The sequence below is a fragment of the Ischnura elegans genome, chromosome 11, assembly GCF_921293095.1.
Source record: "Ischnura elegans chromosome 11, ioIscEleg1.1, whole genome shotgun sequence".
Lineage (NCBI taxonomy): Eukaryota > Metazoa > Arthropoda > Insecta > Odonata > Coenagrionidae > Ischnura > Ischnura elegans.
In genome coordinates, this window is record NC_060256.1 from 47,393,762 (window position 1) to 47,418,431 (window position 24,670).

At 38.0% G+C, this 24,670-nt stretch overlaps 1 protein-coding gene across 2 annotated transcripts in view; it reads left to right on the forward strand.

Moving 5' to 3' along the window:
* The first annotated feature begins 284 nt into the window (after positions 1-284).
* The window catches only part of LOC124168459 (cytoplasmic protein NCK1), a 47,562-nt gene continuing 23,176 nt past the window's right edge, over positions 285-24,670 (forward strand). Inside the window, exons 1-4 of one of the 2 annotated variants that reach the window (XM_046546719.1) lie at positions 285-815; positions 1,186-1,279; positions 12,881-13,109; positions 15,037-15,205. In XM_046546719.1, the coding sequence (XP_046402675.1) occupies positions 1,267-1,279; positions 12,881-13,109; positions 15,037-15,205 (411 nt within the window). In that variant the 5' untranslated portion in view covers positions 285-815; positions 1,186-1,266. The remainder of the gene's footprint in view (positions 816-1,185; positions 1,280-12,880; positions 13,110-15,036; positions 15,206-24,670) is intronic. The other variant, XM_046546718.1, reaches the window with a different exon arrangement.

A 24,670-nucleotide genomic window follows, 5' to 3' on the forward strand; every position in this document is an offset into this window, starting at 1 on the left:
TTAATTCTCCGCGTTCGGTTTTCAAATCTTTTTTACATCCTAAATGGGGGGACGCATCAGCTGGCCACGACTTCAAGTCCGGCGCCACTGACTCACGTCAAGTTTCACGGCTCGTCGCACTAACCCCCTCCCCCAACAGAATGGGTGTGTCATTATCATATTCTATTTACAACATTAGGATCTGGGTAAAAGTATACTATTTAATTCAATGAAAATCCTAGAAGTCTTACGCAAATTAGTCCTGTTCAGCCTTAGCGTCCCCTCAAATAAAGACGACCTTACGCAAGAATCCATTGCTTCCCCCAGACAGTTCAAATTTTCGCAATAATTACCAGAACTCATGCGGTCCGACTATAACGCAATTTAAGAAATGTATATTAGCCACATCATAGTTGATATTTTATTTTCTTATTACATCAGTTAACATAGCGATGTAATTTTTAGTATTTACCAAGAGAAGGTGATGATGCGGACCTAACACGGTAAAGGGGAAAAACGATAGTAGCGAATTCTAATTTGGTGAAATAATTTTTTTATAATTTGATCGTCATGACGGTCCTGAATGAAACAATATTGTATTATTCTTCCTCTTTTTATTGCCCTTAAGCCTTCTCGCATTGCAGCTGAAAATTACAAGCTACAAGGACATCTGTCTGTAGTTAAGTAAGAAAGCGTCTCGTCTTGTACGAGATCGCGAGATCAATCAGTGGTGTTTGTCAGAGAATTTCTGAACCCGGTAAGGGTGGGAGAGGCAGGTCTGGACCAATTTTTCCTCTTCTATGTAACACCAAAGAGTATGTCCAGTCTGAAAATCGGTAAGCAGGATAAATAAATTTTTATATGTTTGTACTCGCTACTGTACGGTATCCATTATATGTAATCGATAAATGATGATAATATGGCGTATCTTAGTGTATTTTGTTATGGCAGCTAGCTCTGTGGATGGTAGTTGTTTTCCGTGCTACCTAGGCGTATATAATTCTTCATTTGAGAGTTTAGTAATCATCTATCATGTTATATGGCAGTGATTAAAGTTTTTATGGTGTAGTTATACTTGAACATCGTCCTATTCCTCCAGCGGATTTTCTATCTAGAAAGAGGAGACTTTTATCCGATAGGGATATTAGTATCGTTAATGGCGAAAGGGGTGTTTAGTTGTGAATATTTACTTGAATTTTCTCATAGGGTAAAGAAATACTTCGAGAAGACATAGCATTCTGCCGCAGCTGAAGCTTCAGTGGTTTAACCAGACCTTAGCTGTGCCAAATGCAGGATCAATGTAAGTCGGACGCTGTGGATAAGAGTGTCTTGTTTTTTTATAGTAATATTCAGCATTTTCACCGGTCTGCATTTGGCATCAACTCGGGTTTTCAATAAAACTTTTAGATGCATGCTTGCAATATTTTCAGTTTTTCGTGTTTCTCACATCAGCTTGTCAATATTCGTTTTCTTGAAGCAATTGATCTAGAATTAGCGGTCTGCTTTTTTAGCGTATGCAATTGAAATGAGTTCAATTACCAACCATGTATCAGTTCCGTAGTCAAATTTGCTAATGAAATATGTATTTAGTTCATGCAATGTTTTTATTGTATTCACCGAATCAAGTTCAGTTTCATATTTAATTCATAATCATTTATTTTCACTGCTTTTGCATCCTTTAATTTGCACCTTGGAATGGTTTTACGCTAGTGAGTTATAAGATGCATCGCAACGCACTTAGTGAGGAAGCATTTACGGTAGTGAAGCTTCTGCATTTTATGTTCATCTTAGAAGTTGAGCTGATTATACGCTGCAAATGAAATCTCTCGTGCGAATAATTTCCTTTTTCAGTGGTTTTCGTTTTATAAAAAGTCATTTAATTTTGGTAGCCAAGCACTATGAGGTATTCCTTCTTGCTGGATTACGGATAGTTTGAATTACAATCATTTAATTATTCCTATCCTTAGGGGGTTGTGACAATAGTTGAAAATTCATTGGTTAGCTGACTTCCTTTGCAACTAGTCTTGTTGCCCCCCTTCTCTGCCTTTTATCTCACGTTATCGCAACATATGCACTCACCGCGTCTATTATGAGTTTGTTTACAGTTTGGTCAATTCTATCCGTGAATTTTATATTCGTTTGAATTATGTTAAATGTTTTTTTAGATCAGAATATCACGCTATCTAGGAATGGTTATCTTTTCTATATACGTTCCATCCTGTCATTTCGTCAACCTTTTGGCCTCATAGTTCTTTTATTAATGAGCCTTCAACAATAATGAAATGAAAGTTTTATGGATAAGAAGTCCTGATCATGAACATTTAAGAAATTCCATCTAGTTAATCGCCTCATTTGGCATGGTTATCTTACTGCTTTAAATTGTGTTGCATCTAGTCAGCCATAAGTGTGCATCCAGGTGTTGTTAATTGCTAGCAATAGGTGGTTAAAGCTTAGAAGTTATTGACAGTGTTTGGTTGGATTTATAGAATTAGCTTGAGGACCTAATGATATGTATGGGCTCTGTTATGGGACAAAAACCTGGTTAAGAATGGAATTCGTACTTTATTAAACTAGTCATATAGGTTGCCTCCCTGTATATAGCAATTGTTCTGCAGTTCACTAACCATAAGCCAGAAATTCCAATGTCTAGTAAGTATCTTCAAACTGATCATGTTATAGCCAAGATAGCATAACAAATGCATGAGGAACCAAATGTATATGCAAGTTTATTGGTAAAGTTAGGACTCTCGGCCATCTGTGTGTTCTTTATCACTTGCTAGTGACCTTTATACCTTGTGATCTTAACCGTAAAAAGTGTTGAATTCCTTTATAAGTAATTTCAATTTTAAATTTGAAACTGGCTAAATTGCAAAACAGTCAATGAAGTAAGATCTACCTTGATTAAAGAGAGACATATGGGTGTATGCCACGTGATGTATCGGCATTGCCCAGATATTTTGTGACCGACAGTCGGTCACGAAATTTCGGGGTAATTGCGATACATCACGCAGCTTACACCTGTATGTCTCTCTTTAATCACCATGAGCTGCAAAAGCTTTAATCAAGAAGTAAGATCTACCTCCCTCTATTCTTAATTTTTTCTGGTTTTGTTCTGCTCTGGCTTCTTGACGTTGGGTTACCAGTGGTGTAGCAAGCCACTCATCTTGCATGAAGTTGTTTATCACTTAAAAACCATCGTATCAGTTAATTTCTCCCATGTGGACTGGCCTAACTATTCATGCTTGGCAATGATGCTAATAATATGGTACAAAGCGATTGAATGTTTGGGCACATAAATGAATTTTCAATTTATCATCGTCAAGCTATGGTTGCAAATGGAAAAAATATTTTAAAGATGTTGTATTTATTTAATCGAATAGCAACATGTTAACAGAAATGATTGTTGCCACTATTTTGTCTAACATGTTTACTACATGAATATACCGGTAATTTATTGTACTCAAACAGTTTGATACCAGAGTAAATTGTTATCTACTTCTCTGTGATAGCCATACCTGTTCTTTTTTTTTCATTTTTTATCCTACATGTCATCATCACAAATATTGGAACATTTATAAATTTAATATACCATGAATCCCTTACATTAGATAGTTTAAATTAGGGTGGCAGATTTATAGTAATAAGTATTGTTATAGTTTCGCCGAGAATGTTAGATGTTTCCATAAAAATGTCTCTATACAGTGGTTGAGATTTTCCGATGAGGTTTGTTGCAAATGGTTCGATTAGTGAAGGTCTCTAGGTATTTAACGTATTATTTTAATCCATTATTTTTTAATCTATACGATTAGCGATGGAGGAAACTCAGTTAATAAGTGTGGCCTCAGTGAAATGACCTGCTTCTATGTGTACGCAACCATACAAATTTTATTTTGCTGATTGCTGAGCTATAAATATTCTGAATCATTTTTTGTGTGTGCTGCGTATCGGTGGCTTAAAATAGCAGTATGCAGTCTTCTTCAATAAGGATTTTAATATTTGTCTGTGTTGAGCTGTTGAATTGCTGAAGTTCCATGAATGTTAATGCTTATACGACCGTGTGAAAGTTATTCTGAATGTGATAGAGGCGATATTTTGAGCATGAAATTCATGCAATTTAAATGGCTATGTTTTACCATAGTGACACATGTATGTTTAACTGTTGCAATGAAAGTCTTGATTCAGATTTTTTGGCTTAGTTAATCAGTCAGTTTGATTGGCTTTATTTTATTAGTGAAAAACTCAGCTGAGGCTTTTTAATTTCTGATTGTAGCTTCTGAAAGGTCTTAGAAATTAATATAGTGTTGTGCTTATTTAATTTATGCTGAGGAAATTTGTATGACCTTGTTAATGTGGCTAATGATCATCAGTTAATATCAATCTATGTGTTAGTTATGTGGTATCCCTGCAGTCTGCAATTTAATTGGGGTGAAATGAAATTTCTACCATTTCCAACATGATAGTCACATTCAACTACCCCATCAATCTTAATTCAAAGTTAATTTCTGATTAATCAATGCCCAGAGCAATATAATCCAATTGTGTGAATAAAAGATGGTCATGGTCTATGTGTAAGCTTAGAGGTTGATAAAAATAGCTTCAGTTCCATGGTCTGACAATTTTGTCTATTTATTGTCTTAAGTAGTGAAATTGATAATAAATATCACATCTTATATTCCAAAGTGGCATGGAAGACAACATTAAATAGCGGCTATTTTTCTGCTTTCTATCTAGGATAAATACTCCATTTATGTTGAAATTTTGAGTCACTAAATGTCAGTCATTTACAACTGGTTTGTCACAATTCCAACTCTCGATCAGAACAAACTTCAATTTGCAGATTCTCTTGTTGATTAATTCTATTTGGCCTTCCCTTTGGGTCCTGTTCATCACAGTCCTGTCTAAGCTTTGACTTCCTTGCTAATTTACCTCCATTCATTTCTCTCCCTTTCTCCTTCCATCTTGCTACTCGTATGGATAACTTCTGAGGGCACAAGTTGCACCACACCGTAGAAAAAAATTTTTGGGATTGAATTTTTATCACTTTCCCTGCCGTAGATTTTTAGACGAATTCACGCATTGAGCCAAATCTTTTTCCTTTCGCTTAAATACTTGGATCCTTTCCATTTGAGTTTTGGTTTGTATTCGGCTATTTGCGCTGTGTCGGTCACGTCATATACCTTGTACTGAAGTAGATATGACTGACGGCATGCTACAAGAAGCCAAAAAAGGCCTCAAGAGGCCTCATACTTCGGTCATAATGACCGAAGCGGCAGTGAATGTGTTCAAATATACTAGTGGGAGGAAAGGGGTTGGTTTTAGGGTGGAATGCACCACCAGCGATCAGGGAAATGGGCACCCCTGGTGATTGCTTTCAGGTCTTCTTCCAAATCCTGTAGACATATCTTCTGTGGTGTACCTCTCCTCTTGGTACCTACTATCTCACCAGTAAGAATTAATTTTGGCATTCTGTCAAGTTCTGCTATACAATCATACATGACCCAACTAAGCCTGCTATTTTGCCGTGGGGAATAGAGCTATGTCCTTCGTTTTCATTACTGCATTTATATTTTCCAGCCATTTCCTCATTTTATTCTTTCAATCTTGAAATCTTGTAGAGATTAAGTGTATGTAATGAACAGAATTATGTAGCAAGAACAGTGAGAGCACAAAAATCAGTATAATTGGACTTCCAAATTTAATAAAATAAATGTTAAACCCTACGATGGTTCAAGGGATTCGTAATGGGTCATTGGATGATGTACTAAAGGAATTTTAAACTGAATGAAAGCTAGGCAGATGGTTTAGAAGGATATAGGACTTTCCTGTCTCCATTTGTGCGATTTTCTGAGTTTGGTGCCTTACATGATCATTACATGCCCTGATGACAATGCATGACTCATTCACCTAACCTAGCCACAGACTTGTGAATTTCGAGCAGGGTTTGGTAGCCTGTTTCTTTCCCTCGTCTACCTTCACCTGGCTGGGTGATTTTTGCTGGGGATGTCCAAGGTCTTCATCTGGGTTCCAACGTGGCTCACTTTCATCAGCAAAATACTTTCCACTGGGCCTCCATGCTAATGAGCGATGCCAATGGCATCAATAGAACTGATAATATTTATCCCATATGATTGTAATTGAAATTGGCCAAATTAAGATTTTTTTATGACAGTCCATATAAAAACATAGCCGGTGAAATAAATTATGTAGAACTGTAATGAAAGCATATTCCACCAAATCATGCTGGAGACTACTACTTCAACCCTGAAATTGCTGTAGTTTTTTACAAGTAGGCTTTAATACCTGCTAGTTTCAGTGCTCATACTTTATAATGGCTGCTAACATATTTTTTATTGTGACACCTTAGTTTCTCCATATCAGATATGCATTGCCATTGCATAGAAAATCAGTATTATGTTTCATTGGTAACAGCTCATGTATTGTGTTATTAGGGAGACTTTTTCAGCATTTTGTGTTTTTTATTGATCCAGATTTTTCTCACATCAATCAAGTAATTGGACTGCAGTTTTGCCTACACTATGGATAACTTTACCATGTCATGAGTGAGCTGTCTAGATGGCCATGAGGTTAATCCTGGAAAACCTCTCGGGCTTATTAAAATTTCTCTTTGAATGTTTAGGAGAGAACCAGGAGCATTCTTAAGATCTCCCAATAGCATCAACAGACATGGTCACTCACATAAAAAGAAGGAAATAAAGACTATTCTGAAATGGTTTCTTGCTCGTACAAGCTCCATAGTTGTTTGCAGTAAATTCAGGTTGAAGATGAAGTTAGGTCAATTATATTTTATGTATTTTACATGTTAAAGAAGGGTTTAATACTTCACTATAGCTGTGCATTATAAAAGCAAATGTATAGTATTTAGATAATGATTGAAAAGCTTTTTAAATTGATAATGAGCATGGAAGACATGATTGTGCTGACCTAAAGTGTTACAATTATCTAACTATGACAAGCTCACTGAAGTAATATGTTGGTTTTTGGAGGTTTTATGATTTATTTCTTATTTATGTTCGTTAATGTTTGTGAATTGTCTCACAATGCACATTTTACAGAGAGCCTTAAAAGATAGTATACTTTTTCTGGCAATAGGGTAGTTTCCTTCATCAGAGAAAATGAAAGACATAGATTGCGATTCGTTACTCACCATTAGCGTATTCATAATACAGTGCAACCTCGATAAAACAAGACCCCACGGTGCTCCAATAAACACTCGCTATAGCGAATTGTCGCTTTACCGGAGGTGGAGCAAATAATAGCCAATATACCAATTGTGAACACTTTTGCAGGAACAGGATTGGTGCGGCGACAGAGAAATTTGTATCCAATAAACGCAAGCATAAATCCAGACGAAAGGCGATATTTTATGCATCACTAAATTTCCTTATTTTAACAACAACTAATCAAACAGTTTATATGTACCGTACTGAATAAAAGTCATGAAGTATTGCTCTGTCAATCATTATGCCAATGCACAACTGACGAAGCCATTTTTCTATGTACTTAATTAGAGCATTTATGTATTCACTCTATTATTTTAGTATTTTCCACTGAAAATTCAAAAAATTACTGATAAAACTGTATCGCGGTTATTAGTTGCCTTAAATGCTTCCATTGATGTATGTTTATTGTTCCTATACGTTACGTGGCAGTTATGTGAAATAACGCATCGCATGTTTCTGCAGACGAAAACGGTGGAAGATGTTTGAACAATCTTGCCTGGGAAGACCTTTTTTATCATCCAATGTAATATCTTCATTATCTACGCTAAAAAGTCTACTAAGCTTGAATAATGATGTGATTAAAATTGCCGATGTTTCGAATAAAAGGTCCATTTTGAGTGTTACACCCACGACGTCATTGAAATAATACCAGTCTTCCAATCTTCTTTCATGATAATACACAGTGTATCCATGGCACTGCAATAAAAACGATTTGAATGAAAATTGGTAATATAAGAAAAGATATTAACTACATTTTATTTCACGAAAAATATAATGCAGATATTTTACTGATATCACTTAAGTAAAACAAAAGAAAGCTGCAAGAAACTGAGACTAAAACAATGCACATGGGTAATATATGTGACAAAGAAACGAAAGGAATACGCATCTGATGGACCCTAAGGCCAAAAAACCTTACGAGTATGAATTTATTGATTTAACATTCTCAGTAATGACTGCGAAACATGAAAAAGGAGTACAGAATTTTTTAGTTAAATATACTAAAAGTGCAGAATCAGTTCTTCACATAATCCATCGCTAAGGTGCATTACCTGCCTCTAAAAGCATTTTTGCAAGAAATACCTCGTACTGCAAGGGTTTTGTCGGGGAGTAGGTTGTAAAAGAGTTCCGTTTAGTCTGCATTATATCACGTTGGGAATACTTCTTTAGATATTCCACTAGGATCTGAGTTCATTCTTCCACGACTTCGGGTTTACAATGCAGGCATCACCAGCAATTATGAAGGGAGATAACGCTTTCATGCTTTGAATTAGTATAACAACCTTCCATACTCTCGAAGTTCTCGATTCTAAATCTATCACTGAAATACTCAGCTTTAGCCTTAAGCATAGGCATTAGCAAAGCCTTTAGCCATAAGCCTTTCTCAGTAGTTCCTGCAGATTGAAGTGGGCAAAGCTATCCGAATAAAGCTCCTTCTTACTCTTCATGATCTGCATTCCTCGGGCGCTTTTGTTTTTTTTAATTGTGAAGAGCAAATAGGAAGATAAATTAACTACGCCACTCTTGTATTGCTTCATTATTTTCATTTTAGGCATATTTTGTGTATTTTGGCCATGGTGTCTACCTTCAAATGCTCTCTATTCCTGCCACTCATGGACGTGCGGGTATTGTGCCGACTGCTTTCTGCCACCCGAGTAACGGAAGAAGATCAAGCATTTGCGAATGTTAATGCGACAATATTTTCACCAAAATGAAGTACTTGTTTATCGAACGACAGTCAACCATATGCATTTGAGACTGAGCACTTCATGTTTACTTCATTTCCAACAGATCGCCAACAATTAAAGAGTTTAGGGACTCTTGGTGAAGGTTTTCCGGCGATGGAAACTCTTGCTATGCCAACACCAAAAGGGTCTCGTAAAAACGAATTTTTTTTACATGCAATTCATAGGGTCAATTGATGGTGCTTCAGCTATCTCTTGTAATGGCGGTGGTCTCGCAATAGCCCGTACTCGTTTTAACGAGGTTCCACTGTACACAAATTATTTGGTTTTAGAAATCCCAGTTTAGATGAAAGTTAATGGTCAATTTTAACCTCATTTGAAAAAGGCCAGATTGGCGCCCATGGGATGCCACTCCCCGTGACGTCACAGGGACCTAGATTCCATATGAGTAGATAGGAGTTTTACATTGTCAGAGATTACCAATGCATGCATGTGGCACAGAGCTCAGGGAAACATTTCTTAATAATCACCTATTGAAATTGCCTCAGGGCAGAAAGTTTCCTTCGTTTGATAGGGCAATAATAATCCTTATTTAAGCCAAGCGCTACCTGCTAGCTGGGTACTCTGCTGCTGCTGGCAGCCTGCATTGTAGTGGCGCTCATAGCCTCGCACCAATGTGGCCTCACGCGGCAGAAGCCGGAACCAGAATAACGTCACGCGGGCTTTTCCCAGCATTCATACTTAGCCGTCGCATTCGTGTGCTTGAAAATTTTCACTTTTCATTTAATCGGGAAAAATGGTGTATTTAATGAATGAATGCAAGTTTTAGGATTTATAAGTAAACTGGGTTAGCATAGTTCTCATTCAAGTTAGCATTGAATTGAACTCATTGAATTTATTGGGAAAATAACCCATGCTAGGGTCGAAGTATAAGAAATATGATATACAAAGACTTTAAAATTTGAATTTTAATTCTAACTTCTACAAATAAATCAGTGAATTGTTCTCCAGAGTAGTGTTAAAAATAATTGTCATTATAAATCTGACTTCCATGGCAAGGAGTTTGGTGGTTCGAGTGTTGGCTTCTAATCCCATGGGCCCTGCTCACAGATTTGGTTAGAAGGGCTTGAAATTTCTGTTCATTCTTTTGTGACCCCTTTTACAATTTTTCGCTAGATGGGAGCATAGAGAACTCCAAGTCAAGCCTATGGCTAGCATTGCTCTGGGTAAAAGAACTCAAGTATGGAAGTCATTGAAATTTCTACAGTACGTAACATGGCAAGGGATGAAAAAGTGTGTGGTATTCGTTTTGCCCAAAAAAAAAGAAAATAAAATGGAAAAATATAATTCGCCTGTTCTCCCATCTGCCACAATTGTTGCAGAGGGGACAATAAGGCAAACAGGTTATAGTGGCACAGGCGTAGCCCTTATTCAAATGCCAGTAGTGATGTAGGATTTTCAAAGAAGTCATATACTTGCTTTAATGCTATGTGGAGAGCCTTTTAATTGCAGCTAGTCAGTTGGTTGTGTTTAACCCTTTCGCTGCTGTTCAATCTCCGCAAACCTTCTCCTCACATGCGGCGAAAATGTTAAAATGCGTTTCCTGGGCCCATGGAGCAGGTACTTCCAGGATGGGTGTGGTACACCCTCCGAAGGGTCACTAATCCGCGGCCCTATCCTTGACGAGCTCACCCATGCAGGACCGTCTCTTCGACCCTACCAGCGGGGTGCCTCCCTCCCCAAAAGTGACCGCTCTGACTGCAATTTGAAAATCAATCAATGAATCCGATCATCAAAAAATGATTGTTTTCATCGCACTCCTGCCAATCAAGCATTGAAGCATGTCTGTTAACCGTGTTTCTACGATGAAAAATAACAATTTTGTTAACTTTTCAAGAAACGTGGCTGCGGACAACCGGAAAAATGGCCATTTTAGCAAAGTTTACAAAACCGTTATTTTTCATCACAGAAACAAGGTTCAAAGATGTATTTTATTGCATAATTGGCAGGAGTGCGATGAAAACAATAAGTTTTTGATGATCATATTGAGTGATTGATTTTCAAATTGCAGTCAGAACGGTCACTTTTCGGGAGGTAGGCTGCCTGCCCGTAGGGTCAAGGAGACGGTCCTGCGTGGGTGAGCTGGTCGAGGATAGGGTCGCGGATTAGCGACCCTTCGAAGTGCTTCGGCAAAAGTGCTGACCGCATGACAGGGAGGAAGAAAAAGTACGTCCACAGCAGTATGCCGTGCGGACGTACTAGGTACGTCCACAGCAGTGAAAGGGTTAAGCCCTGTTCCCTTGATATTATTTTTAAAGAGCTGGCCAATTCCATGCTAGATTTCTCTCTAACCTTACTTACCTATCTTTTCCTCTTGAAGCTGATGATGGAAAAAATCTAATATCAATTCTTTCTGTTCTTATTTTTCTCACACTGAACTCCAGTATTGAAGACCTGATTTTTTTCTGTAAAACTTTCATGTCTGTGTCATACTTGGGGTAAACTATTTCTATACTCCGGGTCCTCTACAATTTTTCTTCCACCAAAGACCATCCTGAGTGAAAATATTCCCAAAAATGAACTCCTTCAGTCGCTGTAAAGATTACTCGACGTATAAACTTGATTAAAAATAACGCTAGAAATCTGATTAAAATTTTTGCACACTGTGAAGATCGTAATGGAGGTGGAACTGGAACAAAATTTACTTAGTGTTTAACAAATAATTTTTAGATGTAAGAACAGATGACTGCTGACTAATGTTTAGGGTAACATGGGCACCATGAAAAAGGGTTGAGATAATCTCCACTCAAAGCCTACAAAGGGTCCTAAAAGAATGGGAGTGGGGTCCTGATGGTACAGGAGACATTTTTGCCTACATGACTGCAGTGCCATCATAAGACAGTGTTTGTTCATGTGGCAGGAAAAATTCACGTTGCATTGAGACATCCTTAGTTCATAACTGTGAAGAATTTGTCTCCATTAACAGCCTTCATAGCGAGAGGGTCTAATTATCTAAACAAGCATATACATATATGAATGTTGAGCAGGCAAAATTCAATCCCCTTCCCTGTTTTATTTAAGCTCTCCTCTCCCACTAAATTGGTAGCTTAGTTTATGAACTTTCTCTTGGGTACTATCAAATTATTGTTAATGGATAAAATGCATGTCCTCAAAAACCACTGTTTATGAATTGTCTGTGTACTCTCTTTAATAGTTTCTACGGAAATGCTTTGAAATTCTTTAAAATTCTATTGGCTCTCCATTTATTACTTTGCCCATTGCCTCTTGGAAAAAAGCTATGCCTTTATGTGTTTTTGCTGACGTTTATAAATGGTTCAGCTCTGTGGAATGTTTTATTTCAAAAACGGAAGTGTAGGCTACATCATCAAAAATATTTTAGTCTCTGGGCTGCACTATTTAAAAAAAAATCTTCTCCCTGAAAATTTTTGCCTTGTTTCTTCTTTGATTGAGTTCAATGTTAATTGGAAAAAATACTCTGCTATCCAAAGTATGTCACTTTTTGATTCAAACCTGTATGAATGTAAAATTAATCCATCAAACCAGAAATTAAGAATTTCTCTCCTGAAGTAGTTGTTTCCAGGGATCTCGTGCTTTACCAGTGTGTGTTAATGGATGAATTTCTCAATGCTTTTGAACACTTTGAAAAGTCTGCCATAATGGAACCACTCACATGATTGAAACATTTTGAGAAATACATCCAGTAGTTTCCCAAGTTATTATTTGATCCTCTGTCACCAATATTCATTAGTTATGTTGTGGCTTGTAGAGATTATTTCAATTAGTCCAGTGATCTACTTTACAATTTAGTCGAGCCATTGATGTTTTCTTGCGTGTCTTTCACACACAGCTGTCTTTTCACTGCCTTATGTTTTGTGTTACTTTTGATTACATTACCATGTGCAATGTATATAAATGTGTATCATTCATTATTTCATACTTTCACTGTGCGCACAGGGAGGGTTGGAGGTGGAGGGAGTGTGTCAGGTGAAGAGGTGGTGTGCCATGTTGTTGCCAAGTACGATTATGGTGCACAAGGAGGACAAGAGCTAGACTTACGCAAAAATGAACGTTACCTGCTCCTGGATGATTCCAAACACTGGTGGAGAGTGCAGAACTCAAGAGGCCGTGCTGGATACGTGCCAAGCAACTATGTTAAAAAGGAAAAGCCATCTCTTTTTGACAGGTAATTTATTTTTTATTTTATTATATTTATTTATTTCTGTACCACCAAAAATTGGCCTTTTACATCAGTTTTTTTAAACATAACAGTCAAAGGTACAGGTACACACATGCCCTGAGTTGGGGCAACCTATCCAGGTGGGACTCAAACCTACGACCTCTTGTGTGGGAGGCAAGGCTGCTGCCTAGGCTCCTACCTCCCTGCTGCCACCTAGGCTGGCGGGACAGAGTCCTTGCCTGTCACACGAGAGGTTGGGGAATGTAGTCAGCTGTGTCCTTAAGTACGTGGCCAATGCATAGTATTTTTGTGAGTCCTTTCTTTGCCTTGAGTTGATTAGGAGATTGCTCATGCTGTTTGTGACTTTATTATATGGTGTGGTGGAAGGTGAACCTGTTGGAGGTTATATTTGAGTGACAGTCATATTGAGTCCATGTTGTGAAAAAGAAAATATTTTCCATATATTTTTGTTACAATAAATTTGTTGTGCCGTAATTGAGTATAAGTATTAAAGTTTAATTAACTTAAAATAATAAATGATATGTGGTAAATTAATTTTTATGTATCATCTTCTTGTATTTGTTTTCATGTATGAAGGATATTTTTTTTACATTAAAATTGAATTTTGCAGCACAACTTTTTGTTTATATAACAGGGATAACAAATTCAACAGGGTCAGTTTTCTAGTTAATGATAGTATGAATGCAAGGAAGCTTGATGCAGTCATTCCTGTTTAATGTTTAAAATGAGAACAGATTTTAGTGAATCAAGGACATAGGACTTTATTTTTAATGAGTACCCATTGCCAAGTTTAGGATTGACTGCTGGAAATAAGTCTTGGCAAAGTGTATGCATATTTGTAAATGCCAGACTGACAGTAATTGCTGGGGCTAATGATTTTTTTCTTCAGAGGGTTTTTAGTCTTCAGAAGAGGCTTGTATTTTCTACAACCAACAACAATGATATAAACCATTAGGTTTTGCTAAGTAAGAATATGAATTGCTCGTACCAAAATCACAAGTTCTTGGGACCAAAATTGCAGAAATATATTCAGGGCTCCAATTGTATTTTTGCATGAAAAGGGATGCATCTTTTTGACAAAAAATGTAAATAAAATACTTAGTGGCAGATAATTCTTGTAATTATGTCACCCAGTATAAAGGTAAACATTTTCCTTTTTTAATTTTGATGTGTTTGATTTGGTCTCTGGGTTTGGATAAGAGAGCCCTCTAACTGATGTATCAAATCTTTGACTGATAGCACACAATCTAGTGTGATATCAGAATCATCAGTTTTTTACACCGGTGCTAAGGGTGCCATGTTTCAATGCCTCATTAAAGGAAATCCTCATTCATTTGATTGACCAGAAAAATAATGAATTCATAATGAGATTGTTCCTCATAGGGTTATGAAATGTGGGTTGCATATGTGTAGGATTTGTACTGAGTTGCTGGAGCTTTTGAATGTGCTCATGAGCATCTTAGCAACTTAAGACTTGTATCGGTTGAAAGGATAAGGAATTTCATGTAATTTTATATGAAAATGTTTCAATGAAAGCATGTTAAACAGGTCAGGCCTTCTTAGGAAAGTATAAAGAGGGTGTTTAAATGTAATTGCTTTCAGAGTAATCTGACATTCGCCTTTACTATTATGTAGTCGTGCTGTTTCATGTTTTTTTTTGCTGCGTGTGGGCAAGAATTTTCACAATATTGTGTGGCACCCATGTCTTTTGTAAATGAGCAAAATTCACCAACTCTTTTATTTCTGTAGCATGCTGATCCTAATGCATAACCAAATTAAAGCAGAGGTCTATTATTTTATGTTTTATCCAAGAATTGAATATTATGATATGAATAGGTGAATAGTTCTCTGAGTATTGTTGTTAAAGTTATATTATAGAAAGACCTAATCAAGTATTTTACCTTTATTTCAGTATCAAGAAGAAAGTGAAGAAGGGAGGTAGTGGATCAAAGACTCTGCCATCTGGAACAAATTCACCTTCACGAGGTGCCACAGACTCTCCTACCACAGCGCGGAGACTGCTGCTTCCTGCAGATCCTTCCGAAGCAATTGGAACTGCTCTAGTCAAATACAATTATCAAGTGAGTAGGCCTATTGATTATTTTTTATGACTCTTTTTCAGTTGCTTGTTGGCAATAAATATTGTTGCTCCTACAAGAATAGCCAAAGGATAAGTATTTGGGACAGATAATATAAGACACAAGGAAGAACAATACCTGGGGACTGAAGGAACCAGCTTAGGGAAATGAGTAATGGAGAGCTTCTCTATACCAATCTTAGATTTGCGATACTATGAATGAAGTAGAATAGCCTCTAGTGAGTTAGCTTGCAAGTTTATTGTACCTTATCAAAAACTACTGCTGAAGGGCTTGAAATGTTGCCATAAGTACCATTAATCTCCTTGAATTCCTGATCAATTCTTACATTAAATTAATTTCTTGAAGTATATTATCTCTATGATGGGCATGCCCTCTGAGGTATGTTTATGCAAGCAATGGTGCACCGCAGGCAATGTGCATTTAATTTTTTATGAAGCTATTTTATGCAATAATTTTGCAAAATTCAACCAGTTTACTTGTGTTAATAATGACGTAACATGGAAATTATGAGTATGCCATACAGAGAGCAACGTTGTGCCCACCATGTGCTCCTGCCACAAGGCTCTTCCCAAAATCTGAGAGCTCAAATTTGAATGTTCATACAGAAATAATGATCTGATATCCAGCCCATTTTCAAAGCTGTTTCATGGTTCACACATAATACAGTGGAAGCCCGGTTGTACGAGTACGGCATTTTATGAGAATCGCGTTTTTGCGAGTGATAGTCTTTGTATCGCCTTTGGCCTATGTTTTACATGTAAAATAAATCGGATTTAGCGAGGTCAAAAAGTTCCTTCCACTGTGTACGCTCGCTTATACGACAGACATTTCTCGAGGGCGATGCACCGCTGAGCAAGCTTTAACGATTATGTTTTGTATTATCTGTTTATTAAACTAAAAATACAAGATGTGTGTCAGATCTACAACACCTAAAGCCATTTAGGTTCATGCATTTATGTGATTTACGGCCTTGAGTACGCTCTGCGTGCTCCCATTTTACGTTCCTCTTTTGTTATGCCCAGTTATCAGTGGGAGGGGAATGGGAGGAAGATGACAGTGGGAGAGGGAGTTAGTTCCCCCCCATCCTCTTTGGCTGGCTTCATCGCTATAATAATATACAGTGCAACCTCGATATAACGACACCCCACGGTGCACTAATAAACACTCGCTATAGCAAATTGTCGCTTTACCGGAGATGGAGCAAATAATAGCCAATATACCTGTTGCGAACAGATATACAGGAACATGAGTGGTGCGGCGACAGATAAACATCTATCCGATAAACGTAAGCATAAATCCAGACGAAAGGCGATGTTTTTTTGCATCACTAAATTTCCTTACTCAAACAACGACTAACTATTCAAACAATTTATAAGCGCCGCACTGAATAAAAATCATGCAAATCATTGTTTCGTCAATCATTATATTTATCGAAGGACAGTTTACCACATAAATTTGAGACTGAGCACTCCATTAACTTCATTTTTAACAGATCGCTAGCAATTACAGAGGTTAAGGAGTCTTGATGAAAGTCTTCCGGCGGTGAAACCCTTGCTATGGCGAGAGCCAACGCCGAAAGGGTCTCGTAAAATCTAATTTTTTAACACGCTTATTATAGGGTCAATTGACGGTGCATCGGCTATCTCTCGTAATAGCGGGGGTGTCGCTATAGCCCGTACTCGCTTTAACGAGGTTCCACTGTAATAGGCTACGTCTTAAGGCCTGGTTACATGATACATTGACACGTACGGGTTAATGTCTTAATGTATGAACGCGAGAATGAATGCCAAAATGCACCCTACTTGTGCGAATGCATGCACGGAAAATAAAACCTGTTCTAATTTGGTTCATGCATTTGAACATGTTCTGTTTCGGTCCACCAAAATCATTTGAGCAAACGTACATTAACTTGTACATGTTAATGCACCGTGTAACCAGGCCTTTAAGCGCAGGAACTTACATCGTAGTGAAACCCCCTCCATCTTTTCCAGCGTGAGGTATGGAAGTTGAAAGCGCACCATTGTTGTAGTTAGATCGGCACCCTTATATTGACTTTCGACTTACGGAAAACTAGAGCAACATTACCTGCTGTTGCATGCTATCCGGTGATGCGTATTTCATATATGCTTCGGAATATAGTTTGATTAAGACATCGTCAGCTATTGCCATGTAAATCACAATTATCACCAAGATGGTAAGATAACAATAAACCTTAGGCTAGCGAACGAGGACTCAGCACCGCCGAGTAATCAACTGTAAAAAAATTTGTAAAAGCAGAATTACTGTGCTGATACTAGAAATCCTCTTCTTAGCGACCAATCACAGTGATATCTCTTCTTCGTGCTCTCCTAAATTCTTAGTAATTCAAAATTTCACATCATATCAGCAGAACTGTGATGCACTTCTGCTCAATCCCTGAATTTTTTTTAAACTAAAGGCTTAACTTAGATGCTGGTCACCCTCAATGGCTATGTACTATGCGAGCACAATTAAAAAATACTATTTCTTACATCACATCCTTTGAATCTATTGGCAATGATTAAAAGCTCCTGTGAATAATAATATTCCCTTCCAAATTTTGCGAATCAGCACATGCGTCCTTGCTAATCCATTCCCATGCAATGCTTTTATCGTAGGCATATGAACCGCCCAGGGTTATTTTTTTTCTGAGGAACTGAAGGTTTTGTACATTAAGTAAAATATTTATATTATCGCAATCGCTCTCCAGAAAACTCTCTGGCTGCAGTCCGGCCAGTGAGAGTTGTCCAATGACAGCAAAAAGGAGGGCTGGAGAACCCTCCACAGGGTTCCCACTCAACCGTGAAAACCTTAAAACCGTGAATAAGCCGTGAATTTCTTGTACCGTGAAAAAACCTGGAAATAGCCGTGAATTTCGTCATAAAACCTTAAAAATCTCTCAAACTTAATTGCAGAACAACAATTGACGGGTTAAAAGAAAAAAAAAACGATATTTCAATCACGTTTCAAGGTCATTCACGTGCAGGCAATGTCCACGAATTTATCTGCACACGTGTATCCGAAAGCGCAACTATTAATTGGTCCGTGTGTGCCATGACAGCACATTGACCTCCTGGCAAAAAATCAGGCTCGTCTTCACTTGCCTGCCACCCTGCTCTCTCCATTTTCCCACTCACACCCTTTTGGCCGGACATGAATTTTGCTAACAATAGGTGACGTCATGAGAGATAGCACTGTCATTGCTGCGTTTGCATTCAAGGCATCCGTCGCGTTTGTTACATTTTTAGTTAACGTGCGGCCGATGATTGTTACGTTATCAATATTTCTGCCTAAAATGCCTTATCTAAAAACCGTGGATTTGATGACATGTAGACCATGAGAACCTGGAAAAAACTGAATTTTATAATGTAGTTGCAGTGGGAACCCTGCTCCACCAGCACGGATTGTAGCCAATCACTGCCCCCAAAATGCACCTCACACCCTTGCCTAGTCATGCAACAGGTCTCACATGCACATGAAGCAAATAAACAAGCCCGAAAAACCAAAACAAGCCCTTCCTTCGAATCACCAAAACAAGGTATTGTTCCTTTGGGTCCTACAAGGTCGTTGTCCCTTCCGGCTTCATTCTTCATGGAAGCATTTTTTTTTTTTTTTTACAAGTAACGTGGGCGTTTCCCTTTCTTACTTGGCAACCTTACCCCATACCCCGAACTAGGCCCTTATGGCTGTCCTCAGACAATTCTCAGCGGCCGGACTATATAGAGGGGTGAACTCAATGCACCCGATCCTTTGAGCACGATCCAAGGCAGAGGGCTGATGGGGACTCAGCATTCAGCAGAAGAGAGCGATTGAAAAACTTCTACCATCCCGTGGACTGGATGTGCCCTATCACACGACAACGTAGAGTTGGGGTGTGGGTAAGGGGTGGGTAAGTCTTACTCGCTTGGAGGGGCGGAGTGTATGTTTTCAGTCTTAGGGGCGTAGTAGTGTCGGGTTGTTTGCACGAGTGAATTATGTCCAGGAAATGTAAATATTTGGGTCTTAATACAATAATTAAAATTATAGACAAGTGCGAAAGTAACTGGACTTTAAAGACTGATATTGGGAGGCGGCATGGTGTCTCGTCATTTAGGTTGTTCACAATGTTAAAGAAAGAAAAAATTCATGCAGTAGTGAATGAACTAGGAACACTTAGCTGCCAAAAACATTTGCGGCACAAATGGAAACTGCACTATTCAAGTGGTTTTGTCTACAAAGCTCTACATGACTGCCCATAAACGGTGCGATGACAAAAACTAAAGCTGACTTCATTTCCAATAGGGAGAAATATCTTCGACCACCGAATCATGCCGTATTTCACTGGATGATTCAACCAATTTTCCAACTGACGTAATGGTTAAAAATTCAAAAACTCGACAAACTGATAATGTCGGCATTATGTATTCGCAAAATTATCCACAAACATCCACCTCATAACAAACATATGATTGAGACTAGTAATACCATTTTTACAACTTTATTCAGTGATCAAAACATACAAGAATGGGAATCAAATCACCGAAACTGGATAATTAATATTTTATGGAATTGAAAATTTTATTTTATAAAATTGAAAATTTTCTGTCTTTAAATATGGTATGGTATGGTATTTGGAGGAGGCGACCGACAGCTGAGGTCATTCGCGCCATGAGGGATGGGTGTGGAAGGAAGGGTGGAGAGAAACCCGGCGTCGGCATTAGCCTGCTCTTAACGAAAGGCGCCAAGGGGACCACGGCTTAACGTCCCATCTGACGGACGGAGTGTTGCGCTTGAAATGCCCTCCACACAACATTCAAGCAGGGATCGGGCAGTCTCTGAAAATTCTCTGCCACTGCCGGGATTTGAACTTGAGCCTGCCGGGTGGGAAGCCAACACTCTAGCCACCGCACCAACCCGATCATCCAACCGTCTTTAAATATGTTGATGCTCAACTAGATCTTGCCTGATAATGACTATTACACTGTTTTACTTTGTTAAATACCGCGGCAACAAAAGAAAAACTAAATACGAACGATTATGGGACTTCGGTAAGTTTACTCAACGCCTTCGGATATAACGAGCGCCCGGTTTTGCGAGTAATTTCCGAGGGATTAAGAGCATTCGTAAAACCGGGCTTCTACTGTATGATGTAAACAGCCAGACTTAGAGGAAGTGCACCACTCTAGTTTCTTTGATAACCAAGGAAAATGAAGTATTTTGTAGTGATTGAGGCTGGCATGACATGCTCAGTTTTTATTTGCAATAGGGTGGTTTCCTATTATTTTTTTATTGCCTAAATCGAAAGATTATTACTCTTGGCATATTTTGATAAAAAATATTTGTTTCGGTAACCAGTGGACGAAATCTTCGTGCCACTATGAAAGCTTCGACAGTTAGTCCGGAGAAAAAACAGGATCAACTATCTACTTCAAGTTTTATTCTTCAACCCGTTTTAAAGAGTCACAACAAAGTAACACAACAAACCCTTGACTACAAAAAAGTACATAGATACTTTTTTCTGTTGATAAAAAATGGTATTGTCCGCGAATATACGAAATATACATTTCATGGAAATCTTAACACTCCCCCTCGGACAATACCTGTTTTGAAAATGCAATAATCATTTCACCTTCAATCTCTGAATGAGTACCAAACAACACAAGACATTATAATTATAAAATATTCAAACATCTTAAATTCTATTGTACAGATCCTTAAGTCCTATCATCTTTGATAGCACTTTGATTCTTGTCCCTGGCAGTCTTTTAGTAAATATATCCGCAGTATTCTTGTCTGATGGTACATATATAAAATACACCATTTTTTTCTTTGACTTGTTCCATGATGAAATGGTATTTAACAAAGAAATGTTTGTTTCCTTCAGTTATAACATCATTTTTGGCAATGGCAATGGAACTCTCATTATCACAATAAATAACACAAGGTTTAGGCATTAAACATCCTTGATTAATTTCTATTAACAACTCTGATAACCATACTATTTCAGTTACACACTCATACAATGCAATAAACTCTGCATGAGTTGATGAGGTTGCCATGCATTTTTGCTTCCTTGCTCGCCAGATAAATGGAGCCCCTGCTAAAGAAATATGATATCCTGTAATGGACTTACAATAACCTTTACTGCCTGCCCAGTCTGCATCAGAGTATGCATTAATTTTACTTTGACATTTTTGATAACATAAAGCATAACCTCTAGTCTTAGACAAAAATCTAAACATATGCTTGACATTTTTCCAATCAGTTTGACATGGCTCCTCCATATACTGACTTAAAATACACACTGCATAGGAAATGTCTGGTCTTGTATTTCCAGACAAATGCAACAAACAGCCTATTGCTTTTCGATACAAATAATTGCTTATTTGGTTTTCGACATCTGGTATCGACGAAAATCTACTGGTAAAGGAGTATTCACCCCATGACAATCTTGCATCTCGAATTCTTCCAACATATATTTTATATAATTCTCCTGATCAATATATACCACACTTCTTTCAGGTCTCTGTATTCTGATGGACAAAATATTATGGGCTGAACCAAGATCCTTGACTCCTACATGCTTACCTAGATAACTCTTAAACTGTGATATCTTGTCCTTCGTTCCGACAAGCAACATATCATCAACATAAACCCCTACTTTAAGGTCAGACATGCTAAAAATACATGGATCACTTAAACACTGTTTTAATCCATACACAGACAAAATTGAGCTTAGATGCAAATACCAATTTCTACCTGATTGCTTTAAACCGTATATACTCTTTTTTAACTTACATACATAAAACTTTCTATCAACCGTTATATTCTCTCCGAGATATTTTGGTATCTCCATGTACACATCCTCTTCTAATTTACTGTTTAAATATGCCCCTACAATATCCAACTGATCCATTTCTAAATCTGTCTCAACAGCAATAGCTATAAGAAGCCTCAGACTTTTCTTTTGAATAACAGGACTAAATGTGTCATGGTAATCAACTCCATGAATTTGACCATATCCCTGAGCAACTAACCTTGCCTTGAACTTTATAATTTCCCCTTTATCATTACGTTTCAAAGCAAACACCCATTTTGAACCTACAATATTTAATCCCTCTGGTCTTGGCACTATTTCCCATGTTCCTTGGTCTGACAAAACTTTTACTTCTTCTTGCATTGCCTGTTTCCAAAACTCAGAATCTTTACTATTTAAAGCCTCTGTTACTGTCCCTGGAATGGAAGTACACTCAATACTTGCATGAGCATAGTTGCAGCTTTGACAAGATGTTGGCTTCCTAACACGCTTTGACCTCCTTGGAATGGACTGGCTTGGTACCTCACCTGCGACCTCACCAGGGTCAAGGTTTGTCACTGGTACCTCTAAATTAGTAACTGTGGGGTAGACCACCAAGACAGGCTGTTCAACGTCATTCTCCAAAACTGCAACACGAGGCGCTGCCTCCTCTGGTATCTCAGGCACTGCTCCCCCTGAAACTGAATCTGGGACCACTGGAGTCAGACCTGGGATCACCACCGGGTGTGATGAAATTTGGTTTGATTTAGTCTCCTCAGCTTTTCCATTGCCTGTGAAAACATAGCCTTGTTCCACAATGTCTTCTCCTGGATCAGGTTCGCCATCGCTGTCTAGATCGGGAATCTTGATATCATCTCGGCTCATCTTGAAAGGAAATTTTGATTCGTTGAACCTGACATCTCTGCTGATTATTACTTTCTTCTTTTTCAGACTCCAAAGTCGATATCCTTTGATGCCCTCTTCATATCCTAACATGATGCTTTCTTCTCCTCTGGGACTCAATTTTCCATCTCTTGTCTCTCTTGGCTGCCATGCCCATGCCTGGCATCCAAAAACTCTTAGATAGTTATAATCTATCTCTTTTAGTTCCCGTCCTTTCCACAAACTCATTGGAATATTGCTATTTCGTGCAGAAGTAGGAGACAAATTTCTGAGATGTACAGCAGTCATGAGAGCTTCTCCCCAAAATCTTTTATGAAGACCAGATTTTATCAGTAAACATCTCGTTGTATTCAGAATAGTTTCGTTGTACCTCTCAGATAGCCCATTTTGCTGTGGAGTATATGCCACTGAGAAACGATGTAAGATTCCACATTCTTCCAGGTGTACTGAGAATTTTTTATCTGTGTATTCTCCACCATTGTCACTCTGGAATTCCTTAATTTTCCTATCGTGCAGGCATTCCACTCTACGTTGAAATTTCTTGAAATTTTCAAATACTTCTGACTTCTTTTTCAATAAGTAGACCATAGAATACCTTGTAAAATCATCAATAAATGTGACAAAGTACTTAGCTCCATTGAAAGTCTTGGGTGTAAATGGACCTGCCACATCAGAATGGATTCTATCCAAGACCTTGCATGTATCTTCTCCACCTATGTTAGGAAATTTTAACCTTTTCATTTTCCCAGCATTACAAGTATCACAATCAAAATGGTTAATTCCACATTTTTTATCCAAAGGAATTCTCTTCATATCATCTTCATTTAGATGCCCCAGTCTATCATGCCATATTATGGTAGATACTATGGATGCTTTCTTTGTCTCAGAAATAATCTTGACATCTTCAATGCTGACTCCTCCTACTGTAGTGATGTAATATAAATTATTTACGAGAAATGCCTTTAAGAAAACTTCTCCTTCATCTGATATCTCGTTCACCCCTTGATAACATGAGAACTTCATTCCCTTCTTGTCCAATACTCCTTGTGAAAGCAAATTATCTTTCAAATCAGGGATGTACAGTACATCTGAGAAGTCTATAGTAAAGCCACCACATTCAGTGGAGATCTCCAATTTTATGGTGCCAATTCCTTTGACTTCCAAAGCATATCCATCACCCACAACAACTTGACCAGTTATGGGACAAAGATTTATGAATAAATCTTTTCTATTGGTCATGTGGTCTGATGCTCCACCGTCCAGTATCCATAATCCCCCACCTCCTATACTTTTCTCTTGGTGAGTACACAATGCTTTATATCCTCTTTTGATGACAGAAGCTCGCCCCTTCTTCACAGATTCAAAATTCTGATTCTTCTCAATAGCATTTTGTTTCTTATCGGGGCACTGGAAAGATAGATGTCCCTCTGTTCCACATACATAACAGATGGGAGGATGGCTTTTTCTTCCACCTTTACCTTTGTTCTTTCCTTTCCCTTTAAATCTATTCACTCCATGCTCAGAAAACTCTGATTCCTTTGTGACCTTGTAAACTTGATGTGCATCGCTATTATCTTCAGATTTGAGCTCTTTCTTTTCTCTTGACATGCATAGCATCTTCTGCTCTTCCACTAGCATGTCACCCAATACTTCTCTTGAGACTAATTTCCCTTTCCGATAACTCTGGACAAAAAACTTCCAATCAGATGGAAGGCCGTTTAGATATACATTAGCTAGCATATCATCATCAA